This window comes from Orycteropus afer, unplaced genomic scaffold, assembly GCF_000298275.1.
Source record: "Orycteropus afer afer isolate SDZICR_OR568_19922 unplaced genomic scaffold, OryAfe1.0 scaffold00031, whole genome shotgun sequence".
Lineage (NCBI taxonomy): Eukaryota > Metazoa > Chordata > Mammalia > Tubulidentata > Orycteropodidae > Orycteropus > Orycteropus afer.
Window position 1 is genome coordinate 3821658 of NW_006921618.1, and position 17926 is coordinate 3839583.

General features: G+C 48.0%; 1 protein-coding gene across 1 annotated transcript in view; it reads right to left on the bottom strand.

Moving 5' to 3' along the window:
* Nucleotides 1-17926, bottom strand: part of CAPZB (capping actin protein of muscle Z-line subunit beta) — a 225331-nt gene that overhangs the window by 2372 nt on the left and 205033 nt on the right. Inside the window, exons 7-8 of the mRNA XM_007935646.2 lie at nt 2979-3044; nt 2138-2214 (exon numbers count right to left, since the gene is read on the bottom strand). Coding sequence (XP_007933837.1) covers nt 2138-2214; nt 2979-3044 — 143 coding nt within the window. The remainder of the gene's footprint in view (nt 1-2137; nt 2215-2978; nt 3045-17926) is intronic.

Sequence of the window (17926 nt, forward strand, 5' to 3'; positions counted from 1 at the left end):
TTTTAAGTCAGATAGCCCCAAACGATTTCCCATTGAGAAGGGAGTTATCTGACATTTGGGATCAGCTGATATACGAAATTCCTAGAAGCCTCCTAGAACATGGGGATGGGTAGATAGCTCCCAGCCCCTTTATCTGCTGGCCAACAGGATAAGTGCAGACAAGCACACCATTAGTTCCTTACTCTGGGCTTCCAGGAGCAAGAGCTGAGAGCCCCATCGTCCCCACACCCACCCTCCACCCAGAGTGTAGACACACACACCATACATGTGACACGTCTCCCTGTTATGTGGCGCTGAGGCTACATGGTCTGTGGCTGCTCACCAGCTGTGAGAGGGCAAGGGGTTAGTGCTGGTTTAAGTGGCCGTGCAGCAAAAGCCAGACCAGCGGGGTCTTGGCAGGTTGGTGAGTCCTGTTTAGTGGGGAGGGCGCTCACGCCTCTCAGGCAGGGTACCTGGATCGGCTTAATTGTCAGGCTGGATGTAGATCTGGCGCTGGGTCAGCACTTGAGAAAGCTCCCTCTGCAACTGCTTAAACTTTTGGTTGTCAGGGATAGCATCAATAGATCTACAGAGAGTGTGCAGAATGAGAGAGACAGGCGGGGGGAGAACAAGAATTGCAGACACAGAGCAGAGAACAGCCAGGGAAGAAATGAGGGGGAGACACAGGAGGCAGAAGAAAGAAGGGAAAGTCATCAAGGCCCCTGCTGTTTGCAGGCCGAGGGGTGGATGTCAGGGCTGGAGAGGCCACTCTGCGGTCACTGTAACTTGCAGGTCTCACGAGCCTGCTCCTCTGCTCTCCTCCTGAGGCAGGAGCATAGTGCCCTCTCCCAGTCATTGCTGGGGGCTGTGCAGGGTGGCCTCATGGGAGAGCCCCAGAGTGGAGGCTCTAGTGGAGTTGGGTTATGAAGGGTGCAGTGACACCCATGAACATGGGGCTCTTACCCTGCTATAGATCAGGAAGCTCTGGGCACATATGACATATGAGGCCCAGGCCCAAGAGCAGGAAATGGGTGTTGCTAGAGGGGGAAAGTATAACCTACCAGAAGCCAATGCAAGTTCCCTACAGGGGACAGGAAATGGGGAAGACAAGGGGTCCGATGGGAGCTGCTAAATTTTAAAACTGTAGACTGGACGGCTTAAATCTGTCTCAAGGACAAAAATTCACATGCCAAGCTACTTCACGCCTCTCCTTTCGGGCTGCCATGAGACTAGTCCACACAATGGAAGCCAGGAGCAGAGAAGGACCGACCACCTGACTCCCACAGCAGTGCGGGTCTGCAGAGTGCCTCAGAGACCCCTTGTCAGCTCATCACATTCCCTCAGCCCGTCAGCAACTCTGCCTCCCTGATTGGATGAGGGGAGCACAGAGCAATGATTGTCAAAAGCCATACAGCTCAGACTAACAGAGTCTGAAGTCCTGATTCCAATGCTGGTGGATCACCTCCAAGCTACCCCGTTTTCCCTCTCACTGGGCTCTGGCCTCCTGCACAGCCCACCATGGACCCTGAAGACCCAGTGGGCACTGCTCAGCCTTGTCACAGGCTAATGCTGCAGAACCGAGGGTGTGGGATGGGCCAGGGAGGGACAGTTCAGGATCCTGGCCACAGTCAACAGAGCCTTGGCAGAGGACATCAGAGGGGCTGGGAACCCTTTCCTGAGAGTAGCAAGTTGAAGGGACCACTTCTGCATCACACACTCTGCTGTCCTGGAGCCTTGGTCAGTCAGAGGACCCAGTGGCCTGTGCTTTCTCCCATGACTTAGTTTAGTTTGGAGGTGCCCTTAGGGCCCAGAGCCAAAGAGGCTGGCCAGATTCTTTTGATGGGACTGAGAAGCTAAGGGACCAAGAGGAGGCTGACTCCAGGGATAAGGGCACCAACAGCTACTGAGGTAAATATGCTCCAGAAAACTCAAATAGTGGGGCAGGAACCAACATCTACTAAGAGCGCCAACTCAGCATGAGGTACTTTCCCTTTCTCATCTCTGTAATATGGACATCAATCCTTTCAGGTACAAACATTTACCCTGTTTTACACATGAGGAAACTGAGGCCCAAGATCACATAGCTATTAAGCAGTAGATTCAGGATTAAAGCCCATATCTTTTCACTCCAAAGCTTATGTTTCTCTGGTACATTTACCTCAGCCCATTGACGATGTCCTTTGTTTTTCCAAAGTAGATCTCATTCAGCGTACTTCTGATTTTGTTTTCCATATCCTGGGAGGGGAGGTCAGTTAGACACCATGGCAAACAGTTAGACATTCTGAGACCTACTACACCCTCCTGGCTCCCAGGAGCGCAACGCTGCAGTCCCCGCTGTGACCACAGGGGGGAGGTGCGTGACTGCTCTAAATCAGCATCCAGCAAGCTCCTGGCTCGCCAAGACCCCACCTATAATTTGAGCTCTGAGTGCTTTCAGGCACAGAGGAAGTCAATACCCAGGTATTGGCAGCCAACTATAACCATTATTGGGAGCTGGTCTAAACCACATCACCACCCCTCAACCTTCCCACCAATTTTGTGAACAATCCTGTGAAACCAGAGAGCACCTCCCTTCCTTCAAACAACGTGGTGACAGGGAAGGCTGAGGCAGCCGCAACTGAAGTTCCTCCAAAGCCCACGAGTGTTCCAGGGATCTGTTTCCTTTCAGAGCTCAGGTCTCTGTTCACACCCAATCAACTGGGGGAGACAGGACTTCACACTTCCCAGAGTCAATGGCCAAGTAGAGCCTTCCAGGAGCATGTAGGGGGTGGGGTTGGAAGAGGGTGCCTTTGGAGGGTCTGAAGCCCTGCCTGCATCCACATCAGAAGGGTTAGGAAACAGGAGGCAGAACAAAAAATGAGAAACACTCTGCTGGTTACTATGGAGCTAGAGAATGCAGTGGGCACAAGGGCCAGCAAATGGGCTTCAGGGGCAAAATGGCACATGCTGTGGTGGACACAGGAGTGAACCAGGGATACAGAGTCCAGAAGGCTACTCACCTCTACCAGGCGCCCAATGTTGGCTATGTGTGGGGAGCAGTCGCTCACAGTTTCATCTTTCTCCATCTGTAAATGACACAAACAGGCCGTCAGGGCATGCTCAAGCTCCCTGAGGACAGTGGTCTCAGCCATAGCATGGTCCCCGCTGCAGCCTGCAAAGAGCCTGTCGTGCCCGCTGGCAGCTCTGGTCAGCCAGCTACCAGTGTCACAGGGCCATTCTCCCAGGGGGACTGGAGCACCAAAACCCCAGCCAGCAGGAACCCATGACCAGGGGAGTGTTTTTGCTGCTGCCCTTGGTGGGTAGACACCTCCCACCAGCCCTCAGCAGGGAGGGCAGAGTTGAACACCCTCGCCAGGTGCTGCCTTGTCCAGGGCCACCTGGAAATGACCCACTTGGTTTACGTTCTTATCACTGTGTGCAGGCACAGGAGGCCTGTCCGTGTCACAGGTGAGGCCTCCAATGTGCTGTGTCACGCCTGCCCCTCAAGAGCCCTGTGTAAGCCCTATGGATGCCGCAAGTGGCGGCCAAAAGGCAAGAACTGACAACCATGATCAACAGAGGACTCTGAGACCCAGAAAGGTGAAGTGACTTGCCCAAGGTTGCACAAGTAGTTAATGGCAGAACCTGGGTCAAACCTTTTATTCCATCAGAGGCACTGGATTCTCTCCACTCTGTGAAGTTTGAGCATCAGTTGACTGACTGCGGGGTATTTGAGCACGTGAATTTCAATCCAGACTCCTAAATTATGACAGTGTGGGGTTCTGGAGAGGCAGGAACCCAGCAATTCGAGTCTTTAGTCTCTTCTTCCTCAGGCCGGGCAGAGTCCGTCCCGGCCTGACAGTCAAGACCCAGCATGAATAGGAAAGAAGGCAGGGCGGGCAGGAGGGAACGACACTTCTTGACATGAGCACGTGGTTCATGGACTCTGCACTGTTCCAGTTTTCCCCTATGTTTAAGCCGTATTTCCCCCAGAAGATTATACATTCCTTAAGGACACACTTTCCTGTTTTATATTCCGCAGAGTTCCCAGTAGAGTGCCAAGTGCATTAATGTTCAATGTCACTAACCTGAAACTAAGGACATGGCACCACTGTCACTACTGTTGTGATGTGGAAGCTGAAGTATGTAATTTAAAAACAGGATGAAAAGATCAGAACTGCATCAGGAGGGCTGGAGCTCAAGAAGCATTCAGGCTAGCAGAAAAAGAAAAGGTGGGGGCAAACTGTCTCCAGACAAGAAGAACAGGGCAGGTGCAGATACTTAGGGTGGCAACGTGTGCTTGGAGGCTGAAGGCCTCTGCTGCTTCTCCCTATCATGTCTTCCCCATCAGGGAGAATGATTTTCAGAGTGGGAAAGGTAAGAGAAGACCCCGTTAAGAGGCAGCAGAAGCCAAAATGGGCACACAGAGAACAGCAGAGAACAAGTCACTTCAAATGACCGAGCTTCCAGACTCAGATCAGAGGCTCAGGGGTGCCAGACCCCACGAGGAGGGTGGAGGCAGACCCTGCTTTCAGAGGAGGAGGAAGATTACAGTCTGGACACTAACCACTAATTGACTCTGATGAAGATAACACTTTCTACTAGGACTGTTAGAAATCATCTCTTGGCACATTCTAAAATCAGAGATCACCAGGAGCCAGCGTGGGCTCACTGTGAACAAATTCTGCTCTGTGAAGCTCCAGCCTCCTACTCTGATGGGGATGCTGGGCTGGAAGAACAGAGGACTACTTTGGTAAGATAACATGATTCTGACAGGTTCCCTTCTAATACCCCGTGGCTGTGCTAGCAATGTGGGGCTAAACGGTGGCTCACTCAGAGGGATCTGTGACCTGGGTTTGGCCCACCTGTCTGTCCAGGACTCAAATGAAGGCACAGCTAAGAGGGCTTAGTCACATTTTCCTGACAGCACCAAGGGCCAAAAGGATCCAAATAAAACAATGGGTTAGTGTCCAGCACAAGAACTGCCACCGCATATGGAGTGCTTGCCAGATGACACTCACCTTATTGCATTTCATCTTCTGTAGAACCCTATATGAAACTCAAAGGGGTCAAAGCTTAAAAATATCACGGAGTCTTCCTAGATCACAACAGCCCTGGTCCAACATGCTGAATACAGTGACCTGGCTGACTTGCAAGCAATTCCTGTGAAAAAAACTTATGTTTTTTAGATGATTTCACACTTGACAAGATTGTGATGTGGTTGCTATGGCAGCTTTAACGTAACATCGTTGTTGTTAGGTGCTGTTGAGTTGGTTTCAACTCATAGCAACCCTATGTACAACAGAATGAAACACTGCCTGGTCAGTCCCTGCACCATCTAGCAATCAGTCCCAGGCCTGAATGCATCATCGCAGCCACTTTGTCAGTCCATCTTGTTGAGGGTCTTCCTCTTTTTTGCTGACCCTCTACTTTACCAAGCATGATAGCCTTTCTCCAGGAAGTGGTTCCTTCTGACAACACGACCGAAGTATGAGAGACAAAGTCTGGCCATTCCTGCTCCTAAGGAGCATTCCAGCTCTACTCCCTCTCAGAAAGATTTGTTTCTTCTTTTGGCAGTCCACGGTACATTTGGTACATTCAATATTCTTCACCACCACCACAATTCAAATGCACTGATTCTTCTGCAGTCTTTCTTATATCCTGTCCAGCTCTCACATGCATGTGAGGCTATTGAAAATATCATAGTGTGGGCCAGGTACACCTTAGCCTTTAAAGAGGTATCTTTGCTCTCCAACACTTTAAAGAGGTCTTTAGCAGCATTTTTGCCCAATGAGATAGATACATAGTGTGATTTCTTGACTGCTGCTTCCATGGGCATTAATTGTGGATCCAAGTAATATGAAATCCTTGACGCTAATCTTCTCTCCATTTATCGTGATGTCGCTTATTGGTCCAGTTGTGAGAATTTTCATTTTACGTTGAGGTATAATCCATACTGAAGGCTGTAGTCTTTGGTCTCCATCAGTAGTTCAATCTTCTTCACTTTCAGCAAGCAACAGTGTGTCATCTCCATATTGCAGGTTGTTAATGAGTTTTCCTCCAATCCTGATGCTACATTCTTCTTCATGTAGTTCAACTTCTCAGACTATTTGTTCAGCATACAGACTGAAAAGGTATGGTGAAAGGCTATATCCCTGACACACACCTTTCCTGATTTAAAATCACACAGTATGTCCTTGTTTTATTCGAGTGACAGCCTCCTGGTCTATGTACAGGTTCTTCATTAGCACAATTAAGTGTTCTGGAATTCCCATTCTTCTCAATGTTATCCATAATTTGTTGTGATCCACACAGTTACATGCACTTTGCAAGTCAGTAAAACACAGGCAAACATTTTCCTGGTATTCTCAGCTTTTAGCCAAGATCCATCTGACATCAGCTATGCCATCCCTTACTCCACACCCTCTTCTGAATCTGGCTTGAATTTCCGGCAGTTCTGTCAATATACCACTGTAACCATTTTTGAATTATCTTCAGCAAAATTTTAGTTGCATATGATAGTAATGATATTGTTGGATCACTTCTGCATTCTCTTGAATCATCTTTCTTTAGAGTGGGTACAAATATCCATTTCTTCCAGTTGGTTGGCCAGGTAGCTATCTTCCAAATTTCTTGGCATAAATGAGTAAGTGCCTCCAGTGCACTGCATCTCAATGGGTGTTCCATCAATTCCTGGAGCCTTGTTTTTCACCAATTCCTTCAGTATAACTTGGACTTCTTCCTTCAATACCATTGGTTTTTGATCATATGCTACTCCTGAAATGGCTGAATGTCAATCAATTCTTTTTGGTACAGTGACTGTGTATTCCTTCCATCTTCTTTTGCTACTTCCTGTACTGTTCAATATTTTGCCCATAGTATCCTTCAATATTGAGGCTTGAATTTTTTACTCAATTAATTCAACACTAGGATACACAAATGAAATCATGACTAGAGCCCAGACCAGGGGCAGTATTCCCACCCCCATCATATGAGGAACAGCAGCATCAGGGCTCCACCACTTGCTCAGGAAGCAATGGTCTTGCCGCTGCTCTGCGCTGGCCCAGCCACATCTGCAGAGCTGGGCTCACTGTAGCGCACTGGGTGTTAAAAGAACTGCAGAAAAGCTTTAGCTAACCTACCTTGACCCCAAGAAATGGGAAAGAACAAGGGATACTGAAGCATGCAGAGGGAAGACTCGGGGGATCTTAACAGGCTCTGAAGGCCTGCTGTCTGGCTGGGTGCAGACCTGATCTATGTTACTGCAGAGGGAACAGTGAGATGGGCTATCAGGGGATTCCAGATTTGGGCTCAGTTTGTTCTAACAGAGATGCTCTTAAGAGGTACTGTTCATAAAGCAATGAGCTCTAGTCACTGCAGGGTTCTAGCAGAAATGGGTGGCCACGTGCCAAAGAGGTTACAAGACAGGGATCTGGGCTTCTTCCAGAAGGACAGTCTGGAATCAGTGATCTTGCAGGGCCCTGCAAGACTAAAGCTCTGTAGAACAAAGAGGTCTGGTCAAATGGAAAAGAGGGAGAGAAATGCTGGAATGATCAGCCTTCTTTGTGCCCTGAACTCTAAGCCCTAAATTTCTCAGGCACCCTTCAGTGAGTCTCAGCATGGAGACAGCACATGGAGGTGGGTGATCCTGGGGAGTCTCGATCCTCAGGCTCCAAGGGACAGTTTGCCACAAAATAAGAGTAGTGAGCATGCCATGACCTTGAAATGATGACTACTCCCCACCATGTCAGCAATGATAAACACTCCACCCTCGGCAGGACTGGAGTGTTTGCTGGAATATCCTCCCCTCCCTTACTAAAATCCTGTTGCCAGGACAACTAGTTTGTGTATATGATGAACAGGAGCTGGGGCATAGACTGAGGAGGAAGGCGGGTGCTCCATCCTCCCACACTAGGACTGTGTGTTCTCTTGCCACATGGAAACGGTTACTGTGCCTGGACTGAGGGCTGCTCGGAGGGAAAGGGAGAAGCCTGGGGGGGGGGGGTCAGATCCAAATGAATTATGTCCTTCCAGCAAATGACAGTCCACTTTTCCTCCCCAGTTCCACACAGAAGGCAGATTCCTAGCAACCTGAGGGAAGGGAGGAGGGCTCTAAGCTCACTGAGGGTACTACTTTAAATCAGCACCCAGGGGCCAAAGTGAGGCCAGGACTGCTGGTCAAGGGCTCTTGGCCAATTCAGCTTCTTAGTTATCATCTTTGTGCTTCAAAAATCAAGAGTCACTGTCCGACACGGGAAGGCTGAAACCACCAGAGGCTTGAAAGAGAAAGAGGTTTGGGGATGAAGGAGAGAGAGCAATAAGGCTCCAGTCTCCCCAGCGTGCAGTGTCCTCTTCAGGTACAGAACCGACTTCCTCGACTTCCTGGGAGAGAGAACACAGGGAATTTGCGCCCTGGTGAAAGGCCCAGCAGGGGCTGAGGGAAGAAAGGAGATGGTAGGCTGGGGGATGGGGAGAGACGCTGGTGCATACAGACATGTTTCCACAAGGCCTCCCTGCCCACACCCCCTGCTGACTCCCCTCCACACCTGGTCAGGGTCAGCTTGCTGGCAATGCTGACCCACCAAAAATAGAGCTATTTTTGCAATGCATATATTATTACTTCCTTACAAAAGCAGCTGCCAGAAGGAAAACATTTTTATGTGCTGTGGCTGCACAGATGTTCCACAAGGTGATTCCAACAGAGACTAAAGTCAGGGGCCAGCCGGCTACATCCCCAACAAGCACCTCTGAGCCCCTTGCCTTCCCTCCATGACCGTGTGATGGTGACAACTCAGGCAAGGGCAAGGGTTTGGAAATCAGCAGGCTGTTTTCCTCAGAAAGGAATATCCTATCTCCCCGATGCCATGTGGCACTTTCTGGGGAGCACAGGCAGGAGGGTGGGGCCTCTGGGAGAAGCCAGTCCTGGCTTGGCAGCTCTGTGGTGCTTCCAGCTCAAGTCCCACAGCTTCTACTCTGGAGCTAGAGAGGCAAAGGCCTTACTTAGCCTGTGGAAGCCTCCATTTCCTTGCCTTTTTTTCATGCTAAATGAGCTAAAGAACATCAAAGGTCTAGACTGGTGCCTCACAAATGGTGGCTTTTACTGACCGTCAATAGAGAGCTCCATTCCCCGGGCTCTTCTGATGTCTGGACTGGAGGAAGCCAGGGGCATCCTTCTAGCTGCAGGCCAGGGCTCTGCATGCCACCAAGTCATAAGATGGTGGTCAGAGAGCCTCCAAGGAAGTTTATGTTTGACCAGTTTAAAACATCTGAATTGAACCTGAAACTCTATGTGTTTCAGAAGATGGAAAACTCTGCTGGCAAGACAGGCAGTGGTGGCACGAGAGATGCTTTTTACTGAGCAAAAACTGTGTCAAAATGGCCTTTTATTTCTAATCCATAACTCAAGCATGATTATTAACTCTACTTGTGGTAAAAACAATGAATTTCAGAGAGATGTAGTTGTTTGTCTAGGTCACACAGCTGGAAAGTGACTGGGCTAGGAACTGAATGCAGGCCTGGATGATATGAAGACCTGTTTTCTTCCCAGAGACCCCTCTCTGTTTGCTTTAATTCATCTACACTCTTTAACAAAAAAATCAAGGTCAAGTCACAACTCAGTGCTCAGAAATTCTGAGCAGCACCCATTACTACCCATCCCCCTTCCAGGAGCTCCTGCCCTGGTCCGTCACAGTGGGCCGTATGGACGGAGGCAGTCTCCTGCTATCCTGCAGCTTTCCTTCTCAGCCAGGCACTGGGTCACTCCACCCGTCCTCTGAAAAAACCCAAACGGTCCCTAGAAGCCACTCTGCTCCAGCGTCTCCATCCCCTGAGCCCAGGCTACCTCACAGAGCAGACACAGCATGCCAGTTCTCTCTCCAGGGAGAATGTACCCCCTGAATCACCCCAAGTTTGGCCTGGCCCACCCTTTGTCCTGTACATCTGGAACAAAGAGCAACAGGCTCCTTCCCCATGTGTGTAACACCCCGCTCTGCCGAGTGAGCACAAGCCCAGGAGGGTCTTCTTGCTATGATCCATGGGCGAGTGTCTCTGTTGGGGTTTTCCTGCTTGAAGATCCATAACGGGTGACTGAGTATTGCTGAGTGGAGAGAGAGCTCAGCTTGCAAATGATCAACCTAATCTCCCTGCTCAACAAACATTCTACCTTCATTTCTAAATATTTAGAATCTGAAAAAAATATCAAATGAACATCTGCAGGGCTTGTCCCTAGATCGGAAACCTTGGATCTTTTTCCAGAGATTTACAGCCTTGCTTCTTCCCCACGTCTCCAGCTGTCGCACAGAAGTGGCCTCGCAAAGCAACTTCCTTTTCAACACATTGGCACTTAGCTTGCAACATTTTTTTTTTTTACTTGCTCCACAACCTTCCCACTGGGGCCGAATGGCAGTCTGCCAAAGGGCATCTTCTACCCTCCTTTACAGAGCTCTGTTCATCTAGCCTGGGCAGGATGGCAGGCTTTGGCTGTAAGGAGCTTCCACAGAGAGTGCGGGGTTGGTGACCCTCCCTTGGAAAGCCTCTCAGCTGTAGGGATTTGCCAAAAGACGATCTGCATTGTTTTCCAGCTGATACAAAGAGACATTGTGAAGGAAGGGGAGCGGCAAAATGCTCAAGTAGGGGTGATGGGAAGAGAGTGACCAAAGGGCAAATCCTGACACACACTCAGCCTGAGCCCGCTGTGGCATTCTCCACCTTAATGCGTCAGGACCAATTGTGAAATGTGGCTCAAATAATTTATCATTGTTACATTTACCAATGGTTTTGAGGTTTTTATTTGTAAAGAAAATCAATGACAGCAGCTCTATGTCTCATTCACTTGCATTGGCATAAAACATCCAGACTAAGAAACAAGGGGTATGGGGTAAAGTCTCCAGAACTGCCAACAGCTCAGAATGCCCAAAGGAAGGTGGCCTGGGAGAACTGCCAGCAAGTCTAAGCTGTTTCACTGTTCTCAAGATGGGGTGTGGAAAATAGGAAAATGAGGGGCACCTGGGGGCTGCGCTCTTGCAGAGAAGGGATACACCCCCAGCCTGCTGCCAAGAGGAGGATGCCCTCTTCTGCTGCACAACAGCTGTCCGGGGCCTCCCTGCTGGATGTGAATCTGGGAGCTCCCCACCAGCGCTGACCTGCTTAGCCTTGCTGGGAGCATAGCTGGAAGCAAGCCAGGATACGTGCAGAGTGTGGTGCTGGCATCATGGGCCTGGTGAGATGCCCCTCCTTCTTGACACATGAGGGAAAGGTGTACATGTGTGTCAGTGACTGAGATAACGCCTTGCTTCTGAGAAAAAGCCTTAAATCCCGAGTCACTGTAAATACTACTTAATGAAAAATACAAATAAGGAAGATTTTCATCTGACACTTTCTCCTTTATCTCCCAGGTCCCCATGGTCATGAGCCCTGACCACTCTACACCACACTGTCTTCCCACCTCTCCAACCTGCCCTTCTCCTACCGCCATTGCCTGTCTTTTTTTTGGTCTTCATTATTTCCTGCTTCCATGTGACTTACCTCTTTGTCACAGGCCTGTCCTCTCTGTTCCCCAGTGCTGCCTGGTCCAGGCCCTCGTTGCCTCTCTTTCGGACACACTAATGGCCAACCCAGCCTATACCAGTTGGCAGAGCCATCTTTTGAAAAGACAAATCTGATCAGAGCCTGCAACCCTCTTCACTGCCTCTGGCTGTAAGTGACAACAAATCTCACAAGGTCATCTTGCTTCTGGCAGGAAAATCCACTCTACAGCCAACTGGACATCCCAGAGGAGGACACCCGGAGGGAGTGTTGGCCAGCACACTCCTGGGAGGCTGACTTCGTGATGGAGACCCTGCAGCTTTAGCCCCACTCAGTGCCTGCCTGTTCCTGGGGCCACCAGTCCATGGCAGCTGCCTATGCCAGGGCCAGAAGAATGGGCAGCCAACAGAATGTCACTGGGCACCCAAAGAGCAGTCAGTGTCCTGTCTACGTGGAGCTGGCTGCTCAATGCAGACCTATTCACTTATGTGGCATACAGGGGACAGGTATTAAGACCAAGAAAGTGTGGTATGGTAGAAATCAGCACATATGTCAAAGCAAGCAAACCTGGGTTCAAATTCTGGCTCTGTCTCTTAATAGTTTAAGTCACCAGGGGCAAATTTAACAGTTTGCATTCAGTTGCTTCACCTGTTAAATGGGAAGGAGAACTCTATTTTGCCTATAATCTAATCAAAGGAGGTGCCACATGCTTATTCTTTAACACCGATTTGCTCAGCTTTCCTGGAACCCCTTTATCTCCCACCCAAGGTACCACAATCTTTTTCCAAGACTTATCTAGAACGCAAAGCTCAACATCCCACAACCCTCCTGTCCCATTTACTCAGAAGCTGTGCATCATCAGCCTAAATGGGTCCACCCCATTGCTTCCCTCTCCCCTCCTTTCAGTTACTTACATTGGAAACCAGCCCCAACTTTAATGCCCCTCAGATGAATTATGGGATTGGCCATTAGAATGATGACAGGAGCATGAATTTCCTCATTAAAGTCTCAAGAGCAAAAGTCAATCTAAACAAGGCTCACAGTCCCGGCCAAGGTGTGCCGAGGACAGCCACTCATCAGGCCTGCGTTTGGCTTGGCAGGAGGCTCCGCTCACAGTGAGCCAGAACCAGACCCTGGCCCTGGGCTGACAGCTCTGATTTAAGCTATTAGGAAGGCTGAGGATTCAGTATTTGCCCAGGTCACTGTAAACCGGGAAGAATTATAAACCGTTCAGAGCGGTAAGTGATGCAGGAAGCAGTCTCTGGAGACAGATCTAGGATTTTCCACCCATTCCCCAGGTGGCAGGGCGCAGGGGAGGCAGGCTTGGGAATTAGCTGCCTGGGGGTTTGGCTGCCTCTCCTCACTACACAGTTCCTGGAAGACCAGACCTATTTCCAGGCAGAGGATGGGCTCTGCCAGGGAGCATGGGCACTTGTTCTGGGAGAGGGTAGGGCCAGACCTGCCCAGAGGCGACCCACCTGGGCCCCTCTGACAAAGCACATAGCCAGTGAGGGTGTGGCCTGGAGAGTCTAAGACTACAATCTGCATCAAGGCATGTAGGCCTAGTGCACAGGGGGCCTTACATAACTACTTTTCAAATGCCAACTGATGCTGTTGTGAATAAACCAACACCCCCCTCCCCCCAATCCATTGCCATCGAGTGGATTCCAACTCATAGTGACCCTACCAGACAGTAGAGTTGTCCCATAGGGTTTCCAAGGCTGTAATCTTTATGGGAGCAGACTGCCATGTTTCTACTGCGAAGTGGCCGGTGGGTTCAAACCACTGACTTTTCTGTTAGCAGCCGAGTGCTTTAATTACTCTGCACCAGGGCTCCTTCCACTGTTGGAATCAGTAGAACACAAATTCACTTAAGAGAGTTTTTAAATTTACCTATCTGTCTCCATCAACAGCAATTAAAAGGGCAAGGTGACCAAAGTTATTTTAAGTTAAAAAGAGTCCTCATACTGGAAAACTGGGCACTACTGGAAGAGGAGATGGAAAGGTTATCTTTGGAGGAAGACCCGCCCTTGAGGACCTCCCAGAGGCTGAATCTCTACCAAGACTGACTTCTCTAAGGGCAAAATGCTGTGTCTCCTGAGGTCACGCTGCATTTGCTCTGCAAGACTTTTCCCCTTTATATGCAGGCCCCCCTCCCCTTGGCATGATGTGTTAAGGGTGTTAAACATGGAGCTGTGCAGTCAAGACAAGCCTGCTTGGGGAAGGCAGGGCCTTCTAGCCCAAGCTCCACAGTCACGTTAGACACAGCCTGCAAGGAGGCACATCTTAGAGATGGTTGCTAATGACACCTAAGAAACAGATGGGTGAGAAGAAGGTTCTCAGTAGTTTTAACATGCATACAAAGCACCTGAGGCATCTTGCAAAGCACTGAGTCTTAATAGGTCAAGATGTGCTTACAGTACCCAGATGTGGTAAGCTCAGACAGGGCAAGGAGAATGAATATGGCCAAGCTCCCAGTCCCCTTGTCCTACTCTGGAAAGAAGCCCGCTGGTGTGCAGGCATGCTCAACTATTATCAGGTCAAAGGGCATTCACTTGAGAAGTCCTACACAGATAGTGGATTTATAGCTGCCTAAACAAGCTCACTCAAGAAAGATGATCAGCAGGCTGATGTCTCTCTCCAAAGAAGTCTCTGGTGGCCATATTGAAAGGCTCTGAACTTGGCCTCCCTCTAATAACAAGTCATAGGAGTTGTTTCAAGTAAACATGCAAAAAGCAAAGCCAGACAGAGCCGTCAATGATTGAATGATTGGAACCAAGATGGATATAACTGTCATAGACAGACTGGATAAAAAAATAACAAAATGGAAGGAGGGTAAATCTCAAATATGCATTAGGAGAAAAGTACACAAGGACAGAATGGGAAATCCCTGGCCACTCAGGGGCTCTGAGGTTGCTGGTAGAGAGGAAGTTAGAAACTTGCTTACTTTCTCTTCTGTGTATCCCTGTAGGTCTTCTTTCAGCGTCTTCTCTTTTTGCTGAGGACCCTGGCTACTGTCCCTCAGCAGCTGTGCCTACTGCCAACCATCTAGGCTGATCCTCTGGGTCTGCTGTCACTCCTTACATGCATGAAAGAGATGGGGTGGGGTGCCAGCAGAAGGTCCTTTAGCTGACCGCATGACAGCTTGTGAGAAGGCCAGCAAAGCAATTCCACCCAGATCACATTCTGGAGGACAGTTCTCTCCTGAAGGCCACACATCTATGGAGGTTGACTTCGAGGAATGGGCTGTCTCCCAAAGGGCAAGACAAGCAGGGCAAGCAGCTGCAGAAGGGGTCCCGTTAAGTGGGGTGACAGAACTTTGCAAGACCAATGACTTATTCATTCCAAATACCTTTTTTCAACAACATAAATGGTGACTATACACGTGGACTTTGCCAGATGGAATACACAGGAATCGGATCGACTACATCTGTGGAAACAGGCAATGGAGAAGCTGAGTATCTTCAGCCAAAACAAGGCCAGGAGTTGAGTGTGGAACAGACAACTGCTCATATGCAAATTCAAGTTGAAGCTGAAGACAATTAAAACAAGTTCATGGGAGCCAAAATATGACCTTGATTATGTCTCTCCTGAATTTAGAGACCATCTAAAGAACAGATTAAACACAGGGAACACCAATGACCAAAAACCAGAGGAACTGTGGGAGGACACCAAGAACATCATCCATGAAAAATGCAAAAGTCATTAAAAAGACAGGAAAGGAAAAAAGATCAAAATGGATGTCAGAAGAGACTCTGAAACTTGCTCTCGAATGGAGAGGAGCCAAAGCAAATGGAAGAAATGACAAGGTAAAAGAGTTGAACAGAAGATTTCAAAGAGCAGCCTGAGAAGACAAAGTCAATTATTATAATGAAATGTGCAAAGACTGGAGTTAGAGAATCAAAAGGGAAAAACACACTTGGCATTTCTCAAGCTAAAAGAACTGAAGAAAAGTATTTTAAGCCTCGAGTTGTAATACTGAAAGATTCTATGGGTAAAATATTGAATGATGCAAGAAATATCAAAAGAAAGATGGAAAGAATACACACACAGAGTCACTGTACCAAAAAGAACTGATCGATGTTCATCCATTTCAGGAGATGCTATACAATCAAGAACTGATACCATTGAAGGAAAAAGTCAAAGTTACACTGAAGAAATTGGCAAAGAACAAGTCTCCAGGAATTGATGAAATACCCATTAAGATGTTTCAACAAATGGGTGCCACACTGGAGGCACGTACTCGTCTATGCCAAGTAATTTGGAAGACAGCTACCTGGCCAACTGACTGGAAGAGATCCATATCTGTACCCATTCCAAAGGAAGGTGATCCCATACAATGTTGAAATTATCAAACATTATCATTAATATCACACACAAAACGTATGTGTTCCATTTTATTTTTGCCGAAGGTAATTCCAAAACAATCATACCAGTTTATTGACAGAGAACTTCCAGAAACACAAGGGGTATTCAGAAGAGGACTTGGAATGAGGGATATCATTGCTGATGTCAGATAGATCTTAGCTGAAAGCACAGAATACCAGAAAGATGTTTACTTTTGTTTTATTGACTATGCAAAAGTACTGGACTATGTGGATCATAATAAATTATGCACAGCATTGAGAAGAATGGGAATTCCAGAACACTTAGCTGTGCTTGTGAGGAAACTGTACATAGACCAGGAGGCTGTCGTTTCAACAGGATAAGGGGATACTGCATAGTTTAAAAGCAGGAAGGGAGTGTGTCAGGGTAGTATCCTTTCACCATACTCATTCAATCTGTATGCTGAGCAAATAATCCGAGAAGCTGGACTATATGAAGAAGAATGTGGCATCAGGATTAGAGGAAGACTCATTAACCACCTGTGATATGCAGATGACACAACTTTGCTTGCTGAAAGTGAAGGTGACTTGAAGCACTAATTGATGAAGATTAAAGACACCAGTTTACAGTATGGATTACATCTCAACATAAAGAAAACAAAAATCCAAACAACTGAACTGATAAGGAGCATTATGACAAATGGAGAATAGATTGAAGTTCTCAAAGATTTCACATTACTTGGTTCCAAAATCAACACCAATTAGAAGTAGCAGTCAAGAAATCAGATGACTGTGGAAGCCTTGGGCTTCAGCTCTGCCTCCTGCTCCCGGCCCACTGAAGCTAGAGGCTTTTCTTCAGATAGCTGCTGGCTGCTGAGGCTGCCAAGCCCAAGGTTGACAAGTGAAAAGGCACAGTCCTGATGTTACCAAACCATACGGCAGGCCATTAATTCAAGTCCATTTTAAGTCCCAAGGTTGGTAGAGCATAGCAGGCTGCTGAGCAATGACATGGCTAGCTACATGCAGGGTCCAAGTGTGCCATAAGCTAGAGACCATTCCCAAAGCTGCTGCTTATATATGGAAGCAGACCACATACCCAATGGCAGCTACTCAGCTGCTTACAGTAGATCCCACCATGGAGTTGATTACCAGTCTCATCATGGGGAATACTATATCCAGCTGCCCAGCCACTCAATCAGGCCTAGCCAACTTGACACAAAAACACAGCCACCACAGAGCCCATCAACAGAAGAATGGATAACCAAACTGATACATACACACAATGGAATACTATGCAACACTAAAGAGTAATGTAGAATCTGCAAAAGACCACATAACATGGATGAACTTGGAGGACATAATGCTGAGTGAAATAAGTCAATTACAGAAGGACAAATATTGTATTAGTCTGTTATTGTAAAAAGTCAAGGAAAGGTTTACATATGGAAGAAAACTCTCTTTGTTGGTTAGCAGGGGCAGGAGGGTAGAGGAGAGGAAGGAATACTGCTGGATATGTAGTGACAAGTATTGATTTGGGTGAAGCAAAGGCAATGTACCAAATGTGAGTGATCAACACAGTGGCACTGAGGAAGAAGACACAGAGGTGCATGGGAGGTACAGACAACAAAGATGAACCCTTCTACACATACTGCGTTGTCAGTGATTCCAAACTTTTGATATACAGGTGGACAGATGGGTGGTCAGGCTGAATGATTAGGTATGTCAATGAATGGGGGAGTGTGCCTATGACCATGTATAAGGTTGGCAGACAATGTTTCTATAAGTGTATTTGTATGTTCTATAAGAACTGCCAGGAATATAGAAGAGCTGACAAGGGACAAGGTTGTAGTCACTTCTTGACCACAGCCAGCTACCCAGAGGGAGTGAGTAGTTGGACCTATGGGCTTGGGACCATGGTTGCAAGGGACATCAAGCTCAATTGGCATAACATACTACACAAAACATTGTTCCACATCCTACTTTGGCGAGGAGTAGCTGAGATCTTAAAAGCTTGCAAGCAGCCATCTAGACGCAATGATGGGTCTCTCTTCGTCCAGAGCAAAGAAGAATGAAGAAAACCAAAGACGCATGGAAACAATTAGTCCAAGGGACTGGTCCAC